At 44.2% G+C, this 25,602-nt stretch overlaps 1 protein-coding gene across 1 annotated transcript in view; it reads right to left on the bottom strand.

Moving 5' to 3' along the window:
• Window positions 1-25,142, bottom strand: part of szt2 (SZT2 subunit of KICSTOR complex) — a gene marked incomplete at its 5' end in the record, with an annotated part of 217,160 nt that extends 192,018 nt beyond the window's left edge. The window contains 13 exon segments of the mRNA XM_084308487.1: window positions 17-169; window positions 2,187-2,332; window positions 2,819-2,948; window positions 3,733-3,964; window positions 4,759-4,929; window positions 13,811-14,021; window positions 17,557-17,663; window positions 19,130-19,295; window positions 20,248-20,379; window positions 21,184-21,354; window positions 22,431-22,604; window positions 22,722-22,847; window positions 25,119-25,142. Of these exon segments, the coding sequence (XP_084164613.1) occupies window positions 17-169; window positions 2,187-2,332; window positions 2,819-2,948; window positions 3,733-3,964; window positions 4,759-4,929; window positions 13,811-14,021; window positions 17,557-17,663; window positions 19,130-19,295; window positions 20,248-20,379; window positions 21,184-21,354; window positions 22,431-22,604; window positions 22,722-22,847; window positions 25,119-25,142 (1,943 nt within the window).
• Window positions 25,143-25,602: the final 460 nt, after the last annotated feature.

The following is a 25,602-nucleotide window of genomic DNA, read 5'->3' as shown; positions in this document are numbered from 1 at the left end:
CCCCCCTCCCTCTCACCTGTATATGAGCTTAACATAGGAGTAGCCCTCCACCAACACGAAGCTGCTGCAGTCTCTCAGCAGGGAGGTGAGAGCAGAGTGTGAGATGCGGCACTGGATGGTGCCGAAGCGGCCGTTGCTCCCGGCCGTGTGGAGGTGCTTGGGGACGGGCCTGGAGACAAGAAGGGGGGGGGGGGGGGGGGGGGGGGGGGGGGCAGGGGGGGGGACAGTGACAAATTGACAAACATAACTAATTAACTTTTGAGTCAATTAAACTTAAACCCGTCAGGATTGGGGTCAATTATTTTCCATGATGCCATCATTGCCATCTATCATATTTTCTTGTAATATATATTGTAATATAGAGTGAACTGCAGCTTCGGGTCATTATTCTGAAGTGACTGAGTGACTCCAACCATCGGCAATATGCAAACATGAGTGTGAATACATCCTACAAACATGAATTCACAGGAGTGAATACCTAAAAGCAGGAGTGAATACATCCTACCAACAGAAGTGAATACATCCTACAGTGAAATAAACTACATTTGTTGGCGTCCGTCATTGCTGGAGACCCCCGTCACCGTGTGGACGGCTTGGCAACATACTGCATTTTCAACAGCTAGCTGGAAAGTTGTAATATTACAAAGTATCAACGCGAACAGCATCTCCAGCAATGAGTTTGTTAGAGGAGCAATACCAACTACTGCTGAGCGCCAGGCGGTATCCAGAGTCTCGATTGAATAGTAGTAGAAGTATATCTTCCTGTACATTTTACTCTGTATATACATATTTTAGAATGTATATCTCTGACTGTACTCTTATTCTTATTTGTGATTTTAGATTTTTGACTACCTGAATGTTCATTGTGAGCGATCTGTGGTGCTGAATTTCCCCTGAGATCAATAAAGTACTTCTATTCTATTCTAGGAAATGCAGTGGTCTATCTATGCCTTCACGAGCTCCATGTAACGCGGAAGTGCAGTGGTCTATTTGGATGCAAAGTCAGCCTACACACACTGACAGCTCGCTCCACGAAATGGCACGGCGTTTGGAGGAGAAATCCAGTTGATTAGGACGGACGCCTTGGCAACCGGCTGAGCCACATGAGAGCGGACTACCAAAGATTTTATTTTGAAGGAATTGGGGAATGGACATTGATGGTCCCTATTTTTTGAATGCGATCACACGCCCATGCGACGATGTCGGTGGATGTTTCTGCCTTCAATGTCCAGGTTAGGCTACAGTAGGCTATATTAATAATAATAATCATGACAATATAATAATAATACAAATAAAATCGTATTTATTTGGAGCAGAGGGCGCAAGCTTTGACTGGATTCTACCAAATTTGCTTTATATCTAAGGGGTTATTATTATTACCAATCTAGTTACATTATTATTGTTATTATTATTAATATTTATTATAGTAGCCTAGAAGGTGTAGCCTATATTCTTCTATCAGTGACAGAGCGAAAGTAAACATGTCACCGAACAGGATTCCATCGCCTTGTTTTCATCACAGTTCAATTGACTCGGTTCAGAGATATAGCCTATACTGTAATATTGAGACTGGAATTGAAACCTCGACTTAATCGAATGGCAGCCTAATAATCGTGTGAAGCTTTCGATAAAAAAAAAATATATAAATATAGTAGCAGGTGCGGGACCTTAGAAGAGAATAATATTAATGTTTACTCTGCCTGCCTGTTTTTACGTTTTTTATTTGTAACCTTTTATTTTCCCTTTTGCTGTGAAGCACCTTGCGATCTCGATTGAGTTTAAAGTGTGCTATATAAAAAATGAAATGTATTATGTCTCACCTGTCCGGCTGACGAGACCATCACCTTTATATATATTTTTTTATTCGTATTTTACCTTGTTCTTTACTTCTACTCAATATTTGTATTCTCTATATTTGTATTGCCATTTCTATGACCCTGCCGGTACCCCAGGGTCATGTGTCCATCCTGGGCAGTATTTCCAGACTGTGCTTCTGTCGCATGTTATTTTATATATTGTCAAATAAAGTCATTCATTCATTCATTCAAAGCGCTCACATGTCATGTAAATGTAAAGGTGTAAATGTAAAGCGATCACATGTCATGTAAATGTAAAGGTGTAAATGTAAAGCGCTCACATGTCGTGCTCCAGCACTAAATGTAAAGGTGTAAATGTAAAGCGCTCACATGTCGTGCTCCAGGATGATAGCGATGCGATGCATGTGCAGCCATCTCTGCCAGAAGTTGGCGTCCATGGAGAGGATGGGCTTCCAGTAGGAAGCAAACTGAGACTGAGACAAGTCCTTGGAGCCGCTGTGTTGCAAGGAGAGGACCTGGAAAACGATGCAGAGCAAACGTGAAATGTGACCACCGTGGCCAGGGCCTGCCGGGAAAACGAGGTTCTCTCTGTCCCTCCGAAAGGATTCCAGCAAGTGATCGGTCATTCTATTTGGTCTATTTTTATGTAATATAATTATATTTGAGGAGTGTTTTTTTTGCTAATTACAAGATATATTATCAAATGCCATGATGACACTAAGACCTTAGAAGCTACTGCCTTCCTTCTAAATGATCAAAGTCCAATCAAATGTAGACAACAGAGTTGGTCCATTGTATAATACAAAGAATACAAAGAGTCACAGTAAAATAAGTTACTAAACTCCAACCCACACATCAGACCAAAACAAAGCTCAATACCAAGCGGGGCTCTTTTGCACCGTTTGCCGGCCTTACAGATTCTACCTTTAAAAAGGAGACACTTGTTCATCTCCACAAACTGAATTCTATTTTGGGGTGGATTTTGAAGACCTATTCTGTACCGGTGTGGTGGAGCCAGGCGGGATGTAGAAGAGAGGGACGCCGTTCTTGGTGCTCTCTGGAATGGTGTAGTTCTCCGGCACAGAGTTGAAAGACTGCAGGTGGACCAGCATTTGATCGGTCTGGTTTATACTGGAGAGACAGAGAGACCGAGAGACCACTTGTTTAGATGGACTGCATTTATATAGAGTTTTTTATCCAAAGTGCTTTACAACATATGCCTCACATGAACCCATTCACTAACAGACAGCGGAGGCGACCATGCAAGGTGCCAACCTGCTCCTTGAGAGAAGTTAAGGGTCAAGTGTCACTTCGACACACTGCCGGGAGGAGCCGGAATCTTACCAGGAACTTTTCAATTACTAGACGACCGCTCTACCTCCTGAGACACTGTCTAACCCTAACAGGCCTCACCAGTCTAACAGGCATAACAGGCCTAGGGATGGGTACCTTTCACATTTGAACCGATACGGTACCGGTACCTGCGAATCGATACCGGTACCCAACGGTACCTTTTTTCGGTACTTTAGTCTCAAGAAATTTAATTTACCTACCTCAGTCCTAAAAAAAAAAATCCAAACTTCAAATAACTACAATTTAGACCGTTTTCGGCTTGCCATTGCTCCGACTGCTTTGTTGTTGAATCAAGTCAAATCCTAGGTAAGCATATATTGTGCGTGTGAACGTTGACATGAAAAGAAAAAAGGTGGGGAAAAAAAAGTAATTTTTTTTTTTTTATCTCACTTGAATCGATACTTGGTAGTACCGACGTGTTTCGGTTCGGTACCTCAAAAGTACCGAATTCGGTACCCATCCATAAACAGACCTCACCAGTCTAACTGGTCTAACAGGCCCCATCAGTCTAACAGGTCGAACAGGTCGAACAGGTCTAACAGGCCGTACTGGTCTGACTCACCTCTGCAGCGTGTTCCAGAAACGCCGGATGACGGAGGTGCGGTAGGGGCTGGTGATGGGCTTCCTCAGGGTGCAGCTGATGTCGTGGAGGATGTCGTAGCTGCCCTCCATGGTCACCTCCACCCGGGTGGTACGCTTGGCCGGGTCCAGGGGCCACGGCGCTGCCGCCAGGTACTCGATACGCATGTTGTGCTTCCAGAGGAGCACCAGCTTCACCTCCAGCTGACTGCCCCCTGCAGGCCAACACAGGCAGGAGAGGACACACCTTCTTATTTAAATGGCCCATATTTTGTGTATTTTCAACAATGTTGAGGGGGAAAAAGGACCCACGTTTATTTCATGTTGCTATGTTGGCTAATAGTTGACAGGAAATACATTTGGGTCCGAACTGTTCCCTAGCAACAATATTCCAGTGAAACCATCTTTACAACTCTCAAATACAATAGGGTTCCAGTAGCCCCTTTCGTGACTGTGATGCAAGCCTTGCTTGAATACGCAGTCACCGATTCCACGCTACTAGCCAGGTTAATGTGCACCATCAAGCACTGGTTAAAAACGAGCGGTTGGTCCAAAATATATCACATAGACATTTCAAAGGTACTCACCGTTGCATTAGGGTTTCACACACAAAAGCGGGGGGGGGGGGGGGGGGTTGAAAGCTCGGCGTTGCTAATAAACATTTTAAATCATTTTTATAAACGAGTAAAAAAAAATCACTGAGCTAGCCTTGGCTAAAATGGCTTCTTCCGCATTTTGACGCAGGAGCGCTGCGATTGCTGGCTGCTTTGTCACATGCCTGGTGCGCCCAGCAATCGCAGCGCTCCGGCGTCAAAATGCGGAAGAAGCCATTTTAGCCAAGGCTAGCTCAGTGATTTTTTTTTACTTGTTTATAAAATAAAATTTAAAAAGTTTATTAGCAACGCCGAGCTTTTAATCACCAGATCACCAGACGCCCGCTCTACCTCCTGAGCCACTATCTACTAGGGGGACTACTAGCCACGGTGTGTGTCCGTGGGCCTGCGTGTACCTTTGGTGAGGTTGATCTCTCGGATGGTGTAGCCCTCCCTCAGGCGGACGGACACCACGCTGACCAGGTGGGCGTGGAGCTCCTTCTCCGTGTGTTTCTTCCTGCGCATCACCAGCGCCGGGTTCCCGCTGGTCGACACCAGGTGCTCGTTGAACAGCTTGTGTTGCGAAGCTGGGGAAAGAGAAGCCACCGCAATTCTCACATAATGCAATTCCATTGAAAAGGTCTGCTTGTGCATTCAGTATTTGAGTTCTACTTCTAAGTAATGGTTCCAAGGTAACTTTTTTCTGTTAATCTGGTTATTTCTAAGGCTCTCTAGCAAACCCTTGTGTAGGTGTCAAGCTAATGTTTAAATGGGGCGATAACATTTACCGTAAATTACATTTTCTACATTGGCCACAGCGGTTATAGAACTTCTGAAATTTTATTCACCAGTTAATTTCATTTCTGGGCAGCCAAAGTAGAAGGATAGTGTCTAGGATGTTATGAATCGCCCCCGACCACTGACGTGGGGGATGCTTTGTGTGAATGTGATAACTCAGAACATCGGGGGATGAACCCTTATTGGTGACCTGGTGGCATTTACTCTAGCGCCAACAGGTCAAAGTAAAAAATAATTTACTTAGTGTATCACCTGATTAGATTAGATTAAAATGTATCGTCATAATAAAATTTACAGTACAACGAAAATAAGTTTGGCATCCAACCAGAGTGCAAATATAACATATATAAATGAGTACTACTGGGTAATAGTGCTAATCAGATGTATGTACAGAGTTGTAGTAATCATATGTACAGGTATAAAGACACTATGGTAGTAAGTCATACTGGCCAGCAGCATAACTAGTAGAAGTATAAGGGATATATAAAGTTGTATAAAGACAGTTGGTATGAAGTTGTATAAAGACAGTTGGTATGAAGTTGTATAAAGACAGTTGGTATGAAGTTGTATAAAGACAGTTGGTATGAAGTTGTATAAAGACAGTTGGTATGAAGTTGTATAAAGACAGTTGGTATAAAGCTATATAAAGTCAGTTGGTATAAAGATATATAAAGTCAGTTGGTAAAAAGATGTATAAAGTCAGTTGGTATGAAGTTGTATAAAGTCAGTTGGTAAAAAGATGTATAAAGTCAGTTGGTATGAAGTTGTATAAAGTCAGTTGGTAAAAAGATGTATAAAGTCAGTTGGTATGAAGTTGTATAAAGTCAGTTGGTAAAAAGATGTATAAAGTCAGTTGGCAGTTGACAGCGTTAGGCCAAACCGTTTGACCAGAATAGGGACATGGTCAAAAGGTGTCATTGGGGATTCAGGCAGTTTCAGGCATATACCTGCTGGCGCCTAGTTTAGAATAAGACTACAGGAACACAAGCTGTCAAGGTGGCTAGTAGTATAACTGACAAGACTCAGCTGCAGCGAAAATGTTGGCTGGTGGCTTGTGTTAATGTCAAGTCTTGCTGAAAAGCATAGTGTTTGACAAATCAATACATCTTGATATTTATTTGTTAATGTCGTATTTCTATCTAGTGATGTGCCATCTTTCTTATGGCATTGAACCTTTGAACATGTGTATTTCCTGCTATAGTAGGCAGTGTACATAGATGTATTTGTGGTGACAGACAGGCCACATTTCCTGCTGCTGACTGTGTGTACAGTATGTAACCCAGCCTGCTTCTGCCACTAACTAACAATGCAAGACCCAGCAGGAAGCTGTAATCATTAGGATAAAAGAGGAAGTAACCTCACATCATATGCTTTCACTTGGTTAACAGTTCTGTATCGTATCGCTCTCGCTCGGCATCGCTCTCTGCACTATCTCGCATACGTGCACGCGCACTGAATAAAGACCACAATGTACCTTTAATCCCAATATTTGTCTGACCACACCCCTATCAGCTTACCCATATAAGCAGGGGTGGGGCCACCCACTCTCCTCCTTCTCGCTTTCACCACAAGGAAGAAGTGCCTCGGTAGATCCCCACACTTGACACCATGATGGAAGAAAGGTTTAGGAGCAGCTTTGGGAAACAAGGATACGTTGACATCATATCTTTATTTTCTCTCTCACTATTTTCGAGAAAATACGGCGATATTGTCTTCGTACTGGAGTGTCTGGAAGATGATGATCATTCTAAAAACCCTCCACCGGTTTTCGTATTGGGAGCACGCCGCTGCATGCTTCTCAACTGCAGTTCCTTGCTGTGTTTGTTGGGGTGAAACCTGTCAGGCCACAGCTGAACTGTCGGACATGCCGCTGTTGTGAGAAGCGGTGCGTTCCAGGTTGGGTGAGTAGTGTTTGCTGGCGGGCTCCACTTGTCTGTTAGTGCTATGGGGGCTACTTGACAAAGTTTATGGAAACCGGCCCCAGGCTAGGGTCCTTTGTTTAGCCACCTAGGCGACAGGAGGCCTTGGTCTGAAGACCATTATAGTTTTAACTAGTGGGCCGCGACCATTGACACTGGTGATCCCTGTGTGTTCTGGACGAGTGGATTCTCTCTGTCACCGTGTTAAGGCCCCATCTTTCATATCCAAATGAGAGTATTCCTTCACGAGGGGATATGTGCATGTAATGTGCGATAGCGGCAGATTCATGTTCAAAGTCAGCTACACAGGCCAGTTGGTACTGTGCTGATTCCGTCGGATGTGGTAAAGTCACCGTTGTGAAGCGGTGTTGACATCTTGTTTTCTCTTTTCTCTTAAAAAGTGAGGAGAGGTTCAGAACGGCGGCCTGTCTGGGTGAGTGTTATGTCATTGTTTACATGTTCATAGCTTACGGTTAGCCAGTCAGCTGTTAACTGCTGCGTTAGCCTGCTGGATCGCTGCATGGCTTGCTTAGGGCCTACTATTAGCCAGTCAGCTGTTAGCTGCGGGGCTAGCATGTCGTGGTCGCTAGGTAACGTTAGCTTGCTGCTATGGGCCATGGCTGGCGCGGGGTAGCTTGGCTTCTCGCGCGCCGCCGTGAGCTCGCTTCTGATCGCGGATGCTATTCTGTTGAACGTGCTTTGATTTTAACATGTTTTACACTCTTGACCGCAACGTCATCCTTGACAGGGGATGTTTCGTCGACCCTGCCCTGAGCCTGGACGGCAAGGTTGCATCAACGGGGGACTGTAGTACGGGTTGGGGCGGTGACGCTACCCAGTTCGGACAACACAGGAGCGGGGGAGACCGCTGTGTTCCTACGGTGTCTGTGACTGCACTTCGCTGATCTGCGTTCCGGGTAGGTACGGGGTTGACCAGACCTCATAACACGTCTTCTGTTTTTACTTTGCTAGATGTATTGTGAATAACGGTGTTTTTTCCCAAAACGTGTGTTGTTGCAATGCATTTAGGATACGTTGCGGGTTATGTGTGAGCTGTTTTTTGTCACTGGCAGTTAGCTTCTCCGTGCAAATCGGATCTGGTTGTTGTGTGAGAAACATCATGGATGTTTATATGCTCACAACTAAGGTAACTAACCTATGAAGCTATGCTTGGTGACAAGTGAGTAAAAGAATGTTCTTTCTCAGACTGTAATGACAATGAACAGTGTGTTCACACATTAACAGGTTTTCCTGTTTTAACTGGCCGTATTGAGGGTAAAATAGGAGGATTGTGTTTCCCCCCCGGTTCCCTGGGGACTTTTTCATCCTCCTATCAGACATGTTGTGCATTAATTGTGTCTTTTGTGTGGTAGGGATACGATGTAACTCTTAGCTTGATTGCTGAGGTTGTGCTAAATCTGCTGGAGAAACTTATTTCCTAAAGGGAAATTGGTTTGGTTGCTGTCATGTGTGCTTAGCAAGGCCTGTGGTCGATACTAATCAAGAATGATGTATTCTCTCATTGTGAAAAAAACGGCGTTCCTCTGTTGAGTGTTTTTGCCATTTTTTGTAGGTGATGATGGGTTGTGTGTGTCATGTGACCTACAACTGGGTTGTACTGGCCACAGAAGCACATGTGTATGTTGGACCGGGGTTCTTAGAGCCCTCTCTATTCTGTGTTTTTCCTTAGTAAAAATCAGATAGCAGGTTAGCTCATGCGCTGTGTGGAGCTGTGAAACGCTTCATAGAGCTGACTATGACTGTGTCATATTCTCTTTTTGTCGTTACATCGTATCATGGGTGTGGGGTCGTAAAGGGGTGAACTGGTAACCTTTCCTCTCCCCATTGTTCTGTCGGTCAGGGGTACACCCCCTGTCCTTCAAGGTTCCCGTCACGTGGCGGTTCGGCACGTTACGGGGGGGGGGGGGGGGGTAGGGGGAGGGAGTTCCTGGTCCCACGGCCTGGTATATTGGGCGTGTGCACCGCAGGAATTCCCCCGCCATAGAGTACGTCACCGTGCGCGTCTCTGTTGGTAGGACTTCCGTGTGCTGTTCAGGTCCATGTGATGGATCTGTTTTCAGGGGGGGTGGTCAGGGCTCCTCCTCACCAAGCGCCTATTCAGGCCTTCTGTGAGTTCGGACTCCTTCTTCCATGTGAGGAAGCCTCCATCAGAGTACAGAGCCTTCCTCCTCAGATTGTCAAAGTGAGTGGACCCTCTAGAAGGGTCCTTTTCTATTGTATGTATATTCGATCGCCTTGGGGATTCAATGACAGGTCTAATTAGCCTGTTCATTGATGGGGGTGTGTCCCGACGCACGTATAGTGCTAGCTCGCTGTACACAGGCGATTGACTGGCACGCCTTGGTTGCTTGTGGTTGAAACAGCGTTTTTATAAAGCAACTGAGATGGGGGTTTTTCCTCTTCCGACGACCACATCCCATGACCTGGGTGGGTTGTCGACGGATTCTCGTTCATGTCTGGGGGATGATGACGGGATGGATCTGAACATATGTGGTGGGGTCTCACGCCCTTGGGGTGGGCCACCAGGCGCGGTTCGTCCGAACGTCTGGGTGGCGCCTTCTTTTCATGTTAAGATCAACACGCATATCTGCCCTTCTCCTGGAGTAGGCATGTCGGCGTGGTTAGGGCACGGGACTGGTTCTGGTCACGCTGGTCCAGATCAGTTGAACCCGTTGTCCGCCGGGGATGCAGATCTGCTGTTCTGGTACCCTGAGGGACTTGGGCTTTTTTCAGGGGGAAAAATGCCAGGTCGGTCTGGGTGTCACAGGGTTAAGCGCTATGGAGACCCTGGTTGGGTATGTTTTTACTCAGCACTGTCGTCATGGCTTACAGCCATGCCATTCTGTACGCGCTCGATCTCGTCGGATCTCGGCCGCTACACAGGTTGGTCCTGGTTAGTACTTGGTTGGGAGACCGCCGGGGAATACCAGGTACGGTGTGCTTAGGGGCTGGTTCTCCATTATTTTTCGCTCCTCTCTCACGCATGGCGAAGAGGGGCCTGTGGGGGTGGTTTTTTGACCTCCTCTGGTGACCCTGTGCTTCCCGTACCGCCAGGCCCGGTCCGAAGTGATGTTTGCGACCCGTAGGCCTGGGTTAACCCTTTTTGGAAACTGAAACACTTGTACTGCGGTATAGCCGGTGTATACCCGCAGGTGTGTTTTGGAGTTTTTTCTTGAGGGGTTATAGGAACAACCACCGCATTGGGTAACACCGAGGTGGTTGATTCCCTGGTGTGTTGGAGCAGTGTCAACTCCCGGGTTCACCGTTTGAGGGTGCCCCTGCACGTTCATGACGTCTGCCAATCGTGTCAGCCTTCTCTGCCTCGACCCCTCTGGGTGGGGGTTTTTAAATGGAGGCTTGGTCATGCAACACCGCCAGCTTACGCTCCTTCCGCCGGGGCGGCTGTGTTCAGCTGTCCCCTCTGGCGCCTGTCTCGTCCGCAGTCTCCAGGCTAGGGTTAACAGCCTGTTGCCTGGTTTTTCCCCGGTGCGCTGCCTGCTTCCGTTGGTTAACCTTTTTTGTGTGCTTACGGCCATGCTGACTGCCTGTTCTGCAGGGTCAGTGTGCCAGGCGGTGTACTATTGGGGGGACGGGGCCCGCTCGGCTTACGGCCATACCAACCTGAACACGCCCGATCTCGTCCGATATCGGAAGCTAAGCAGGTTCTGGCCTGGTTAGTACTTGGATGGGATTCCGCCTGGGAATACCAGGTGCAGTAACTGAGGGGCCTTTGTCCGAATACGCTGGCGATGTGGGGGGCGGGGCACTACGTGCCCACCTGGTGGGGTCTTGATGCTGGCATCATGGACTTCTCCGGGCCCCCATTCTAGGGAGTCCAGTCCTTTTGGTGGGTCTGGGTCTTCCTTCGTGCTCCGCTGCTACGGCCTTGCCACGGGGTTGGGTTTGCCCTTGACCCCGTGATTCTGGGGGCAGTAACGAGGTTGTTCCTCCGTTCGTTCCCGGGTGGCATGCGGGTTGTGCGTGTGTGTAGTCGTGGGGTCAAGCCACGGTCTGCTCACCCTGTGCGTTGAGTTGCTTGAGTGCCTCTTCGCACGGTCGGGTCCGTCGCCCTCCCGTGAAGCCCCTAATAGGGGGGGTGCCCGCCATTAGGGTGGGTCGGGGGGGCTCGGCCCTCCCTGTTCTGATGGTTTGTGGGGGGCTGTCAGCGGGGTGTATTTGTCGGCCGTTGGCTCTCGCTCGGCCTCCCTTGTGCAGAGAGCGATGCCGAGCGAGAGCGATACGATACAGAACGTTAGGTTATGACTATAACCAAGTTCTGTTAGTATAGCGACGCTCGGCATCCGACGCCGCTGCAGCCTTTGACCTCGCCTTGTGGCGAAAGCTTGGGAAGGAGGAGAGTGGGTGGCCCCACCCCTGCTTATATGGGTAAGCTGATAGGGGTGTGGTCAGACAAATATTGGGATTAAAGGTACATTGTGGTCTTTATTCAGTGCGCGTGCACGTATGCGAGATAGTGCAGAGAGCGATGCCGAGCGTCGCTATACTAACAGAACTTGGTTATAGTCATAACCTAACGTTAACATTAACAGAAACTAGTGCAGTAAAAATGCAAATGAACGGAAAGACTCAGAAGGAGCTTCTATCCCCAGGCCATCAGGCTGCTCAACGAACAATAAACACTATGCAGCAACCATCAAATGCACACAGCACACACATCCACACGCACACACTCACTTTAAACGGGCAACTCACTGCAGCACCCACTTTACACACTTTAGAACACCTAAACACACTTTACACTTTATATTTATTGGTAAAGGATTTGCACTACAACTCGCACACCTTACTGTAAATTGTACCTAAATTGTACCTCATCCCATTTCTGCTCTGCACTATATAGTATTGTATATTAGTACATTGCATAGTATATTGTATATTGTATGGTAACTCAGTTACTTCTATTCTGCATCGAACATTGTACATATGTCTATACTGAACACTGTGACCTCTATTTTCACTTCTATTTTACATGCTATACTATTTTTATTTTTATTTCATACTATCTTGTCTAACACAGTCTCTGGAGAGAAACAGTAAGAAGCATTTTGTATAAAAGTATTCTGTACTTCTGTATGACAACTATTAAAGAAACTTGAAACTTGAACTTGAACTTAAGATTAGCACAGGAAGTACTCTTAAATGCATCATTCATACATACCAAGCTATTTAACCATGTGTTTCCATCAATGTTTCTCTGCAGCAGACCTGAACCAATCAATATTAAAAGGGGCACTTCACCAAATAATTATGTTGCCCATAATCTCACACACATCTAAAACCAAGTTTTGCACACATTCATTTAGTTTGACAGTTATTGAGAGTAAATTACTTTGAATATGGGTCTGAATTAGGGTCTCCTCTGTGTTAAGACTACAACGCTTTCATGACACGTTATTTCCTTGCAACTAATTCATCCGGTTTCCGCCAAGATATTCATGAACTCATATTTAGCTTAAAATCATTGGTAAACAAACGTAGTGCTGAAAATATACACTTTGCCTGCTGTTTTGATAGGGTTAGAGTCTTTACTCCTGGCTACATTTGAAGGAAAAAAACGCAACATATAATTAATACGGACTTTATTGATCCATTTATTCAGGTATGCCAGAATTGTCCTGTCCTTAAGTGGCGTTATGAAGCAAATGTCTTCTTTACTTTTTCGTAACTGTGTTCGGAGAATGAGGTCCACTGTCAACTGAACGAGACCGATGGCTCCATGACTGTTTGGGACAAAATGGTACACACGCTTTCTATTGCTATTCTCTGAGTAGTGTTGATGATCAATACGGATGATTGATGATGAGCATATCACTGTAAGCCCCTGGAGTCTGTACTACTGTGGACATGAGTTTCAGTCAGTTGTACAAGTGTTGCTACAAATTATGAGTAAATTACAGTTATCATGGAGGTGCGCTGTATTCTTCTAGTGAGCCAACATTATGCAGTAGCAAGCATTATTGTGTGATGATGAACAGCAGTGTAAACTCATGGATGATAGCTGTGTGTAGTCTCTGTTGATGATGAGTAGCAGTGTTAAGTAACTCATGGATGATAGCTGTGTGTAGTCTCTGTTGATGATGAGCAGCAGTGTTAACTCATGGATGATAGCTGTGTGTAGTCTCTGTTGATGATGAGCAGCAGTGTTAACTCATGGATGATAGCTGTGTGTAGTCTATGTTGATGATGAGCAGCAGTGTTAACTCATGGATGATAGCTGTGTGTAGTCTATGTTGATGATGAGCAGCAGTGTTAACTCATGGATGATAGCTGTGTGTAGTCTATGTTGTAGCATGTCATCTGGTAAAGTTAGATAGATGTGTGTTGTCGTGTTGAGAGAGAGATAATTAGAATGTGAAATGGGCAGATTGTGCGCACAGCAGACCACTTGGAACCACGTTAACATTTAATTCAATCGCATCGGCGACACAAAAAATTGCATGTGTGTGTGTTCCTGTGTGTGTGTGCCGCCCATCGCATGTGTGTCGTTTGGATGCCAAATAAAGACTTCTCTAAAGTCCTGCATTATTATTATTATTATTATTATTATTATTATTATTATTATTAATTGCTTGTACATTGTATATTGTCAATGCACCTTTGCACTCTGGTTAGATGGCAACTTATTTTTGTTTGTACTGTACTTGCGCTGTATGATGACAATACATTTCAATCTTATCTAATCAGTGCATCCATATGATCCCAGTCTTACCACAGTAGTACTCTGGGTTCATGGACTCGTTGGTCTTGAGGAAGGAGTAGGTGAGGAAGGACTTGTGGTAGCTGTTCATCTCCTGGCTCCTCGGGTCCGGCTCAGGACAGCTGGACAGGTAGGAGCCGAACGTCGCCAAGGAGATGAACTTCATCAGCTCCACGTTGGGGATGTAGCCAAAGCTGCAGTCGTAAGAGTAAGCCCCACCCACCTGACAAAAAGCAAACCCAACAACATGACCAAAAAGAAAAAAAAGACACCTACTGCAACTGCAACCCCGCATTTCACTGTATGCCCTGGTATGTATGTGACAAATAAACCTCTTGATTCTAAACCCTTAAAAGGGGACCTATTGTGAAAATTGCCTTTTCCTGTGTGTTGCATTGTTTTTACAGAATGAGGGGTTGTCCCAACAGTGAGAACATTTTTAATATGTGTATTGTGCATTTTCTGAAGTTCTGCTGTGACAAGAACCCCCCCACTTGAAACGAGCCATTCAGAATTGCAGCCACAATCACTGTAGTTAATAATGTGCGCATGAGGATATCTTGATCAAATCTGCGTGTACATGATGGTGGTTCACATGTAAATCTTCTCTTTTCCACCTACAGGTGAACCTAAAATATGTTTTAACGACAAGATTATTGCTGGACCTCGAGTCATATTTGATCTGCAACGTCTAGTCTGAAAGTTGGATCTGAAATTCGTTCCAGGCTCGTGCACCACTGCTAGATGTACGATAATTATCATATTTGTACGATAAAACATAATGGGCACAGAAACAGCCCATTGGGAACAGAACTGAAACAGAGAGGTATGGAGGCTGCTAAAATGCATAATATGAGTTTTTTTTTCTTTTTTTTTTAAACAGAAAACCTCAGACATGTTTAGGGGACCTCAAATACCTATATTAACTTGTTGAAAAGGTCTAGAATATGTCCCTAGTCTACCCGAGAGCCGCCGGCGATCAGATGTGGAAAAAAGCGCCCCCTATCGTCTCCCAGATGACATAAGGGATTTTGGAATGGACTCAATGAAAATGGATGGGGAAAAAAATCCTGTACTCCACATTTTCCAGTCCACTGATGCAGCCGGGGTTATCAGAGTTCATTCTGGAGCCTCTGAGCCCCGCGGAATCATGTGTGCTACTGTACACACGTTGGATCTATACACTTATCGATTTTTTCGAATGGTGATCAGGAATTGGAATATACCAGTTGGATACCATCTGATGTCAGGTAAGGAATCTATGTTATCAGTGTTAGGATAATCAGACTCATTTTGATGAAGATATAAGCTGTTTTGTGAAATGTCCTTTATCGGTTTCACTGTAAAAATCCAAGAGGAAATGAACACGGCGATTATCCGTGCGCGGCTCTAATGGGCGTGCATGTACGTATAATATTGATCATCTAGCGTTTATTTGAAAACGATTCATAAATAGGCCGACAAATATCGACGTTCTGGAATATTCCAGTAAAAGACGATTATTACAGAATGGCCCAGAATGAACTGTTTTTTACCTCAAAACGGGTGCTTTTCAAAATGCTCTCAAACGGAAATGAAGCGATAAAAAACCAATCTGCCTTGACAGCACTGACTGGAAAAGGATTCTTTGATAAGCGACGGGCAGATTAGACACATAGCCATAATTTAAAACATAGATTAGGCGATATTAACGATAACATTAAAGTGGATGGTGGCATTCAAGCGCTAACTCTGGCGCCACCTGGTGGCACTGAAAGTGTTAACAGAAATGTAATAATTTGATGTCTTATTACTTAACATTACATAATGTCTTACCTACTCTGCCAGTGACTATACCAATACACAGAAATTAAGCATTTTTATTTGAAAGTAGTTACAGGCAGCCATGCTGGAAGAGAACTACACAAACATTCTGTGCAAGGCCTCTATTGTTTGAGTCTGTAGTTTGATATTTTTCCTTTTAGACCGTTTTGCACACATTCATTTATTTTGACAGTGAGAGTGAATTAGTTTGAATATGGCCACCAGTGATGCCAATCGGGGACATTGAATCCTTGTGTTGTGTTAATTACAGCTCAATGAAATTATAAGGCATCAGTCCCTATAAGAGAAGGTATTGCTATTTTCTCATCTACATCATGGGTATTCAATTACAATTAAAAGAGGTCCAGTTAAGAGAAAATGTCCTCAAGCAAAGGTCCGGTTATGCATTATGATTCAGTGACATATATATTGAAGTAGCCTAGTAGTTGTATCTGTATGTAGTCGACAACTGACTGTCAAATCAAATGAAGAAAGTACAATTCAATAATATTTTTACAATATTTATTGTCAGTTTTCCTATTGAACTAATAAGTATTCTAACAATAAATACATGTTCTTTTCTCATTTCAAGTCAAAATGAGTGCTGCATTTAAAAATAAAAGACATAACAGAGCTTTTGAAAAATGTGCATCTTAAAATAAAGTGCTTGTAGTTTCCCTTTTTCTTCTGCGCAGTAAATTAATGTGTCAGGATTCTGGTGGATCATATTGGGCTTTTAGATAATTTATTTTCTGTGCCCTCAGTTCAGATTTGAGTGCGTATGTTTTCTCAAAGGATTTATGCCTCGTCTTGTAGAAGCGATTTTAATAATCTTAATAATCGCGGAACACGGGCGGCCGGGTAGCGCAGCGGACTAAGCGTCTGTCTACCACCGCAGAGACAGTGGGATTGAATCCAGCTGTCGCGGTGCCTCCGGCTTGGTCGGTCGTCCATACTGACACAATTGGCAGTGTCAGCGGGTGGAAAGCCGGTGGGGTGGGTCCTGATCGTTGTAAACAGCGACTCCTACAGGTCGGTCAGGGCGCCTGCACAGCGAGGGAGGGAACTGGGGGAGGTAGTGTGATCCTCCCACGCGTTACACTTCCCCAGTGAGAGTCCTCGCTGTCAGGTGAAAAGAGGCTGCTGGCTGTCTCCACATGTATCGGAGGAAGCATGCGATAGACTTCAGGGCTCCCTAGACCGGCAAGTGGGGGGCAAATGTGCGCAACGACCATGAAGGGGAGGGGGGAATTGGCATAACGACTAAAATTGGGATGGGAGAAAAATACAGAAAAATAGGAGGAGAAAAAGTAGATCAAAAAAATGTATAATCGCGGAACATGAGATACTGGCTTTGAACTGCCTGTTGGAAGAATGAACATGTAAGAGTCTGTCCATTCTTGATTAAAAGCTCCCTTTCTGCCGTCTACTCTTCTCTTTTTAGAGCGCGCCACGTGAAATTACTTTTCTCTGAATGTTGACTCGTCTTTCCACTGTCTGTGTGTGTGTGTGTATCTCACTGACTCAAGTCACAATGTTTATCGGAATGCACAGATTGGATTAATCTACTACTCAAGTAGTGTCATGTGAGATGATTCACCATGCTGCGATTGGTCTGTGAGTTTCCAGGGCCAATAAACCGGTGCCTAGAAGACTATAAAAGCCACACCGGTTGAAATAGAAACACTCCATCAAAATGTAATAATAATTTTTTGGATGAAGTGCCCCTTTAAGATTTGACACCCTGCGACTGTTAACTATGAATGTTACACACAACAATCAAAAGTAGCATCGCTAGATTGTACAATTTCAAAACATCATCAGTCATTGGAAAACTTAAAACACAAAACACCATCAGAAGGCTTCACAAAGACAACTAGTTTTCAACAAACAGATCAGGTGACCTGAATAACAAATGACTACTGTGGCGTCCACGGTGCTTGTATGTTGTTTACCTGCACAAAGGAGCAGGCGATGGTTCCACTCCTGAGCTGGTTCAGCAGGGTCTCACACACAGCTACGTCAGGAACACTAGTCACTCCATCTGTGATGATAATTATACCTGAGGACAAATAAATCATAATTAGTCTCCAATAAGACCAAGACCATACGTATCATCATGTTATCTTTAATAATAGTCTGCAACAAGACCAAGACCATACGTATTGATTGATTGATTGATTGAAAACTTTATTAACAGATTGCAGAATGGGTACAATACAGTACGGCTCAATACACACAATTGTTAACGGGATGCAGACCAGAGAAAGACTTTCATCTGGTTTACATCAGGGTCCCCCATTTTCAATTCATCATAACATATATGACATACATGACATACAGATAGACAGTACTGCTACATCTATACATTTATGACATACCAGATTTACAAATACAGTACTGTTTGTGATACAAAAAAGCGTCTAAGAAAAGAGTATATACATTTGACGTAGAAACTGTACATTGGAGGAGGTTGGGTAGGTGGGGTGGGGGGGTGAATTGTACATTGGAGGTGGTTGGGAGGGTGGGGGTTGGGTAGGCGGGGGGGGGGGGGGCGACTGTACATTGGAATATCGACGTAACCTTACTTGGTTCCAAGAAGAGGGTCTTGTGTATTATTGGGTTAGAGTCGGGACATTTACTGTACATTGGAGGGGGTTGGGTTAGGACATTTACAGGGGCCAGTTTCTAATTGCAGTCTCCCGTAGGTGCTCTTTGAGAGTGGTTTTGAAAGTGGGTAGTGATTCACATTGCTTTACAGCTTTGGGTAGGGCGTTCCACATTGATGTGGCATAATTGCGGAACGTGTTTAGTCCCTTGTTTGAGCCGAATCTGGGTTTAACATGATTTGTGGAGCTCCCTCTGGTGTTGTGGTCGTGGTATTCACTGACCTTTGGGAAGTATTCTGACATGTACATGGGTACCTTGGTCGTGTAGTGTATCTTGTAGACCAGGCCCATTGCAAGTTGCTGTACTCTGTCGTCTACTCTAAGCCATCCTAGGTTGTCAAAGTGGGCAGGGACATGAATAACATGTGAATGATCATGTTCCACAGGAATAACATGTGAATGATCCTGTTCCACGGGAATAACATGTGAATGATCCTGTTCCACAGGAATAACATGTGAATTATCATGTTCCACAGGAATAACATGTGAATGATCCCGTTATTAATAACATGTGAATTATGCTGTTCTTGTTCCACAGGAATAACATGTGAATTATGCTGTTCCTGTTCCACAGGAATAACATGTGAATTATGCTGTTTCTGTTCCACAGGAATAACATGTGAATTATCCTGTTCCTGTGTGCTAATGTAACTAGGAAGGTTGTGCGAAGATTTCACTTGCCACATGTAAAATTGACAATGAAGTAAATCTTCTTCTGGTCATAACAGCTACGCCCACCGATTAAAGTTATTACCGGTGACATTTTAGATGGTGGGATGGCAGCATCCTCTTTAGCTACCATGATACTGTATTGGAAAGAGGGACCACTGACATCACGCTGTGTTTTGGACCAACCCACCTGCACTGGAGTTGGGGGGCAGGAGCTGGAGGGCTAGGATTCCCTGCCTCACCATACTGACGAGCCCGACGTCAGCGGTCACCATGGTAACGGAATGCTTCCTCTGGTGGGGATGCTCCTCTACGTTGTCACCATGAAGCCCAGAGCTCAGCATGTACCCCTCAGTCTAGACGGAAATAACAGGTAAACCGATGTAAAACATAAATAAAGAAATATTATATATATATTATATATATGGGCAATGTGATATCACAATATTTCTCTTATTTTTGGACGGTATAATGATTTTTGTAAAAAATGAACTGCATCTCAGCCCAATCCATGCTGTTCCTCATACTAGCTCTGACTAGTTAGCCACAAACCAATTAAAAGTCAATGGGGTCGAGCTCTTGACAAGCGGACTGAAGACAACAGAAAAATTCTCTGTGTGCCCCGTGGAGTGCATTTCAGTGTACAGCTGTCAGCTTGTACAGACAAGAGCTTGACCCCATTGACATTGCATTGGTTTGTGGCTAACTAGCCAGAGCTAGCATGAGAAACAGCATGGATTTTCACATATTTACATTACGTCACACCTAATTGGCAAGCATTTGTTTTCTGGTCTATGGTACTTTCACCTCATTACATAACAACCTCATAACTTGACGTTGGGTCTACCAGCTACTCTACTCTCCATTGTAGAACATCTGCTAAGCTGCTACTGTAGAACATCTGCTATGCTGCTACTGTAGAACCTCGGTTATGCTGCTACTGTAGAACATCTGCTATGCTGCTACTGTAGAACCTCTGCTACGCTGCTACTGTAGAACCTCTGCTATGCTGCTACTGTAGAACCTCTGCTATGCTGCTACTGTAGAACCTCTGCTATGGTGCTACTGTAGAACCTCTGTTATGGTGCTACTGTAGAGCCTCTGCTATGGTGCTACTGTAGAACCTCTGTTATGGTGCTACTGTAGAACCTCTGTTATGGTGCTACTGTAGAACATCTGTTATGGTGCTACTGTAGAACCTCTGCTATGCTGCTACTGTAGAACCTCTGTTATGGTGCTACTGTAGAACCTCTGTTATGGTGCTACTGTAGAACCTCTGCTATGCTGCTACTGTAGAAACTCTGCTACACTGCTTGCCTGCTCGTGCTGCTGCTGTAGAACCTCTGCTACGCTGTTCTCCACTGCTCTGAGTTGCTGGTAGATCTGCTGCAGGAAGTGGTCCAGGTCTGTGCGGTCCAGCTGGCAGCCCTGTACCAGCACCTATGGGAGGGGAAAAGAAACAACCAAAGTCTCCATCTCAGTGGCTGTCATGGCTGAATGGGAGGGACAACAACAAGTACACTACTGGGGAATCAAGCCCCAGAGTTTAAACATCCATGAAAAAGCTCCTGCACACACCTGCCATCGTTTGTTGCGATTTGACCTTTTTTAAAGGAGAAGGATCATTTTGGACCCAGAGTCCTATTTCCTACTTACCAATGAAGTTGTCGATTGGTGGTCAATTGGATTACCCACAGCTCTGGCTAGTTATCCATGAAGCGAGTGCAAAGTCAATGGGGCCACGCTCAAATCTGTACAAGCCCTGAAACAAATACTCAAGCCAGCAGGGTTCAGCGTTTATTTAAGGGCTTGTAGAGACTGGAGCATGGCCCCACTGAGCTGCAGGTACAGACTGGAGCATGGAGCTGCAGGTACAGACTGGAGTGTGGCCCCACTGAGCTGCAGGTACAGACTGGTGTGTGGCCCCACTGAGCTGCAGGTACAGACTGGAGCATGGCCCCACTGAGCTGCATGTACAGACTGGAGTCTGGTCCCACTGACCTGCAGGTGTTCAATACGAAGAGCACAATGGATTGTGCCGGAAAAGACTCTGATGATTGACAACATCATTGGTAAGATGGAAATAAAGCTAGACGTCCAAAATTCTGAACTTACCTTTAACGTAAGTGGGAAAAGGTCCTTTGACCAAAAACACCAAACTACAATAAGATGATGCATGGAAACCTTTGCCCTTGTCATGATGACTGGTCAACACAGTGATAGCATCATATGCGAGCCAATCACCTGATGAGAACTGAGACCAATGATGGAGGAGTAGGCCATTATGGTGATGAATATCTCAGGCTGAAAAACCAGATCGGTGCCGGGGACTTTGAAAGGCCGTGCCAGGCCGGCAAGACATCTCGACAAGGCATTAAACACCTCGTCAAAGATCATCTCCCCCGTGCCGTCATCCTGCAACACACAGAAAGGAGGAATCAGGAGTAGACGGACACAATCACCTGTTGGCGGCAGTCACCCAAAATAGTTGTGGCATTACATAAAGACATTTAGCACGTTTGCTAGGAGGGTGTTGACATCCAACTTTCTTTTTCAGAAACATGCTGCTATACACCCCAGCAAACCATCCTGTGAAGAGGTCTGTATAGATGTTTGAAAATGTAGCCAACGTGGCGGCTGGGTGGCGCAGCGGACATTGCGCTCGTCACCAACGCAAGAGACACCGGGTTCGACTCCGGCTTGGGCCGGCCGTCATACTAGGGCATAAAAAAAAATATTGTTTGTTTCCTGTTGGTTGTCAGTTGGTTGGTAGGGAATTTTTTTTTTATTCTTTCCCACGGCGACTATGGATAGGGAATTTCTTTATTTAATTAAAATGTTCACAACAACATGGATGCATGTACTCTGCCAGCATGTTTAATATCCATAATACTAAAGGTTTGACTAAGATGTCTATGAAACTTTATTATAAAAAAAATAAAAAATAAAAAGGATTTTTTTTTTTATATATATATATTTTTTTTAACTCATAAAATATATTGGGTCGCACCTAAATCGGCAGGGTCGGTCGGCAACCGGAAACAAACCATTATTTTTGTTAGGCCTAACTCAATTGGCAGAGTTAGCGGGTGGAAGTCGATGGGTGGTAATCTGGACGTTGTGGACAGCGACTCCTACAGGTCGGTTGAGGGACGCCTGCACAGCAGAGACAGGAAAATGGCGGGGGTAGTGTGAGCCTCCCACACGTTACACCTCGCCGAATGAGAGTCCACGCTGGCAGGTGAAAAGATGTGACAGGCTGCCTCCACATGTATCGGAGGGGACATGTGATGCAAGGCTTCTATCCTCCCTACAACCGACCAGTGGGGGGCATATGCGAGCAACGTTCAAGACAGGGGAGGGGAGAATTGGCATGGCTAAATTGGGATGGGAGAAAAAATAGAAAAAGGAGAAAAAGAAAATGTAACCAACGTAAAAAATAATAATAATAACGAATCCAAACAGACGCAAGTCAAGATAGGCCATCTTACCACAATCCCAGTTGACGGGCTGAGGTCCAGTTCTATGATAAAGCGGTACCGCCGAGCCAGGAAGGTGGCCCGGGTGGATGGAACCAGCATGTAGGGGGAAGTAGATGGGGAGAAATCTGGCTGCCATCCTTTTGGCAAGATGCTCAGCAAGTCCAATTCATTCTCTGAGTTCAGCTGCATGTGAAGAATTGAACATAACATCAGTAAATCCTAACAACCAAATATTCTAATAACAATATCTCCTTAAATACATCATAATTTTTTGATAAATAAATCGTTTTTTTAACCCACCAGTTCAGACTTTGAGGCTGGCCATATGACCTGGTTAAGTTTACCAAGGAACCACGCTAGTCGCACATTCCTAGAAATGCGGTACTCCTCCTTCATCAGCAGGTACACCTGGTCTGCCTCCTCCACCTTACAAGGACACAGATGACAAATAACAAATAACAAACTCAGCAAGACCGACGGCTTCTCAGTTACAGTGGGTGACAATATTGTCACAAGGAAAGACGAAATTACCTACCTGGGTTCCATCCTAGAGGCAAATCTTTCCTGTGACAAAATGGCATCCGATCCAATGTAATAAAAAAAGTCAACCAACGAACTAGATTCTTGTACCGGATCTCCTCTCTGGTAAACAAGAATACCCTGAAGACTCTGGCAGGAGCACTCATTCAAGGGTACTACGACTATGCTTGCACCTCATGGTACCAAAGCACCTCAAAAGGCGCTAAAAACAAGATTACAAACATCACAAAACAAACTGGTCAGACTACTGCTTGACCTTACCCCCAGAACCCACCTCACCCCGGCCCACTTTGACAACCTAGGATGGCTTAGAGTAGACGACAGAGTACAGCAACTTGCAATGGGCCTGGTCTACAAGATACACTACACCACTAAGGTACCCATGTACATGTCAAAATACTTCCCAAAGGTCAGTGAATACCACAACCACTACACCAGAGGAAGCTCAACAAATCATGTTAAACCCAGATTCGGCTCAAACAAGGGACTAAACACGTTTCGCAATTATGCCACATCAATGTGGAACGCCCTACCCAAAGCTGTAAAGGAATGTGAATCCCTACCCACATTCAAAACCGCTCTTAAAGAGCACCTACGGGAGGCTGCAATTCGAAACTGGCCACCGTAAATGCCCAAAACCCCCACCACCTCCTAATAGACAGTCTCCTCCCCACCGCATTTATATATTCCCTCCCCGCCGAATGTATATTTCTCTCCCACCCACCCACCCCCTCCTAATGTACAGTCCCCTCCCCATCATATGTATATACTCTGTCAGGATCTAGGGGTAACAGTACTGTATATTTGAATACCGTTTATGTCACAAATGTATCAGTACTAAATACCTATATGTCCCTATGCCATAAATGTCATGTATGTTGTGTATGTCATAAATGTCTATATGAATTGAAAAGGGGGGACCCTGATGGAAACAAGACAAACGTCTTTCTCAGGTCTGCATCCCCTTAACAATCGTGTGTATTGAGCCGTACTGTATTGTATTGTACCCATTCTGCAATCTGTTAAATAAAGTTCTCATTCATTCATTCATTCATTCATTCATTCATTCATTCATTCATTCATACTTAGCCTAAACACATTCCCAATAGAGCCGGTAAACAGGCATGCATTTGATCACAGCTATTTTAAACCTATTCCTTCAATATATCAAATTCCAACTGATATTGAAACATCAAAAAATAAGGATAAGGATATCTTTTATTGATCCCTCACAGGGAAATTCCAGTGACATACACATACAGCTCATCGTCTCATTAAACAATCATCATATCACAATCATTACATTTTTACAGTAACAACGGCACAACATAAATTCAAACAGGCATGTACATTTGTTGACACATGTCGACTACAGTATGTCTGAAACACCGTATGTGATTGTCTGCTGCAGCAACACCGGGGTGTCGGATTGCAATATGACTTAATTTTTTTATGAACATAACAAGACAGGAGTGAGTGAAGTTGTGAGGACCAGACGTCTCCCTTAAGCTCAGAAATACTTATACTTAAATGTATTAGCAATTGCCCACCACAATATCAAGACGGGCGACTGCAAGATTTCCCAAACTGATACATATTTCTAGTTTTGCATGCACACAGTCCTGTCCACTGCCAGGCTGAGTGTGGCCCATTCCAGGCTGTTACCACCTCAAATAAACTCATACTAGCCTTCTGTGGGGAAACACTATGCATAGATCTGCAAACATAACATCTACAGTAAATTATGAGAATACTAGGTCATTCTCAGTACACATTGTCACCATCCACATTCTGTCCAGTGATGCTGAACTGATTTGAGGGAAATAGTTGTTTTAGTTTGAATGCTGTGCAGTGTGCAGTATATTGGACCTACTGGTTTTTATGTAGCCATAATATGATATTTAATTAAGGCACATTACTTCCAACTGTGATGCATGTCTTAGCAAAAAAGCCTGTGCAGTGTCCATGAGTCTTCAGACATGTCAGTTACCTGACTTGTATATTGAGATTCGGTTGGAAACTTAGGACTGCTTTATGGCTGCCCCAGAAAATATCGAATATTAGTTAGTTAGATAAATAGACAACTACCAAAGTAAACAGGGACATGATTGTGACAGACTATCGTTCGCTATATTATTTATCTAACGGTACCGTTACCTCATTATCCTGTCTCTCTGCCATGCCTTGTATAGCATCACTTGCAGGTACGATGGAAGCTGTTTGGATGTGTGCAGGTCGGAGCTGACAGAAGGCCTTGTTGATGTCGTTTCTTCTTCTTCTGTTTTGTTTTACGGCGGTCGGCATCCAATAAGTTTCTCTACCGCCACCCACCAACTATGTTGGAGTGTGCTTCCGCGTTTTCTTTCCTCCCCCAAATAATCAAATACAATAGTCAATACAATAATAATAATAATAATAATAATAATAATAATAATAATAATAATAATAATAATAATAATAATAATAATAATAATAATAATAATAATAATAATAATAATAATAATAATAATAATAATAATAATAATAATAATAATAATAATAATAATAATAATAATAATAATAATGATGATGAATAAAATACTTTACGAAATAAAGGTTCACATTAAATTATTTAATTCCATACTCATCTAATTTAAACATA

Source organism: Notolepis coatsorum (genome assembly GCF_963971535.1).
Source record: "Notolepis coatsorum genome assembly, chromosome: 2".
NCBI lineage: Eukaryota > Metazoa > Chordata > Actinopteri > Aulopiformes > Paralepididae > Notolepis > Notolepis coatsorum.
The sequence above is the reverse complement of the archived record's forward strand: the minus strand, read 5'-3'. Positions and strand labels throughout refer to the sequence as shown.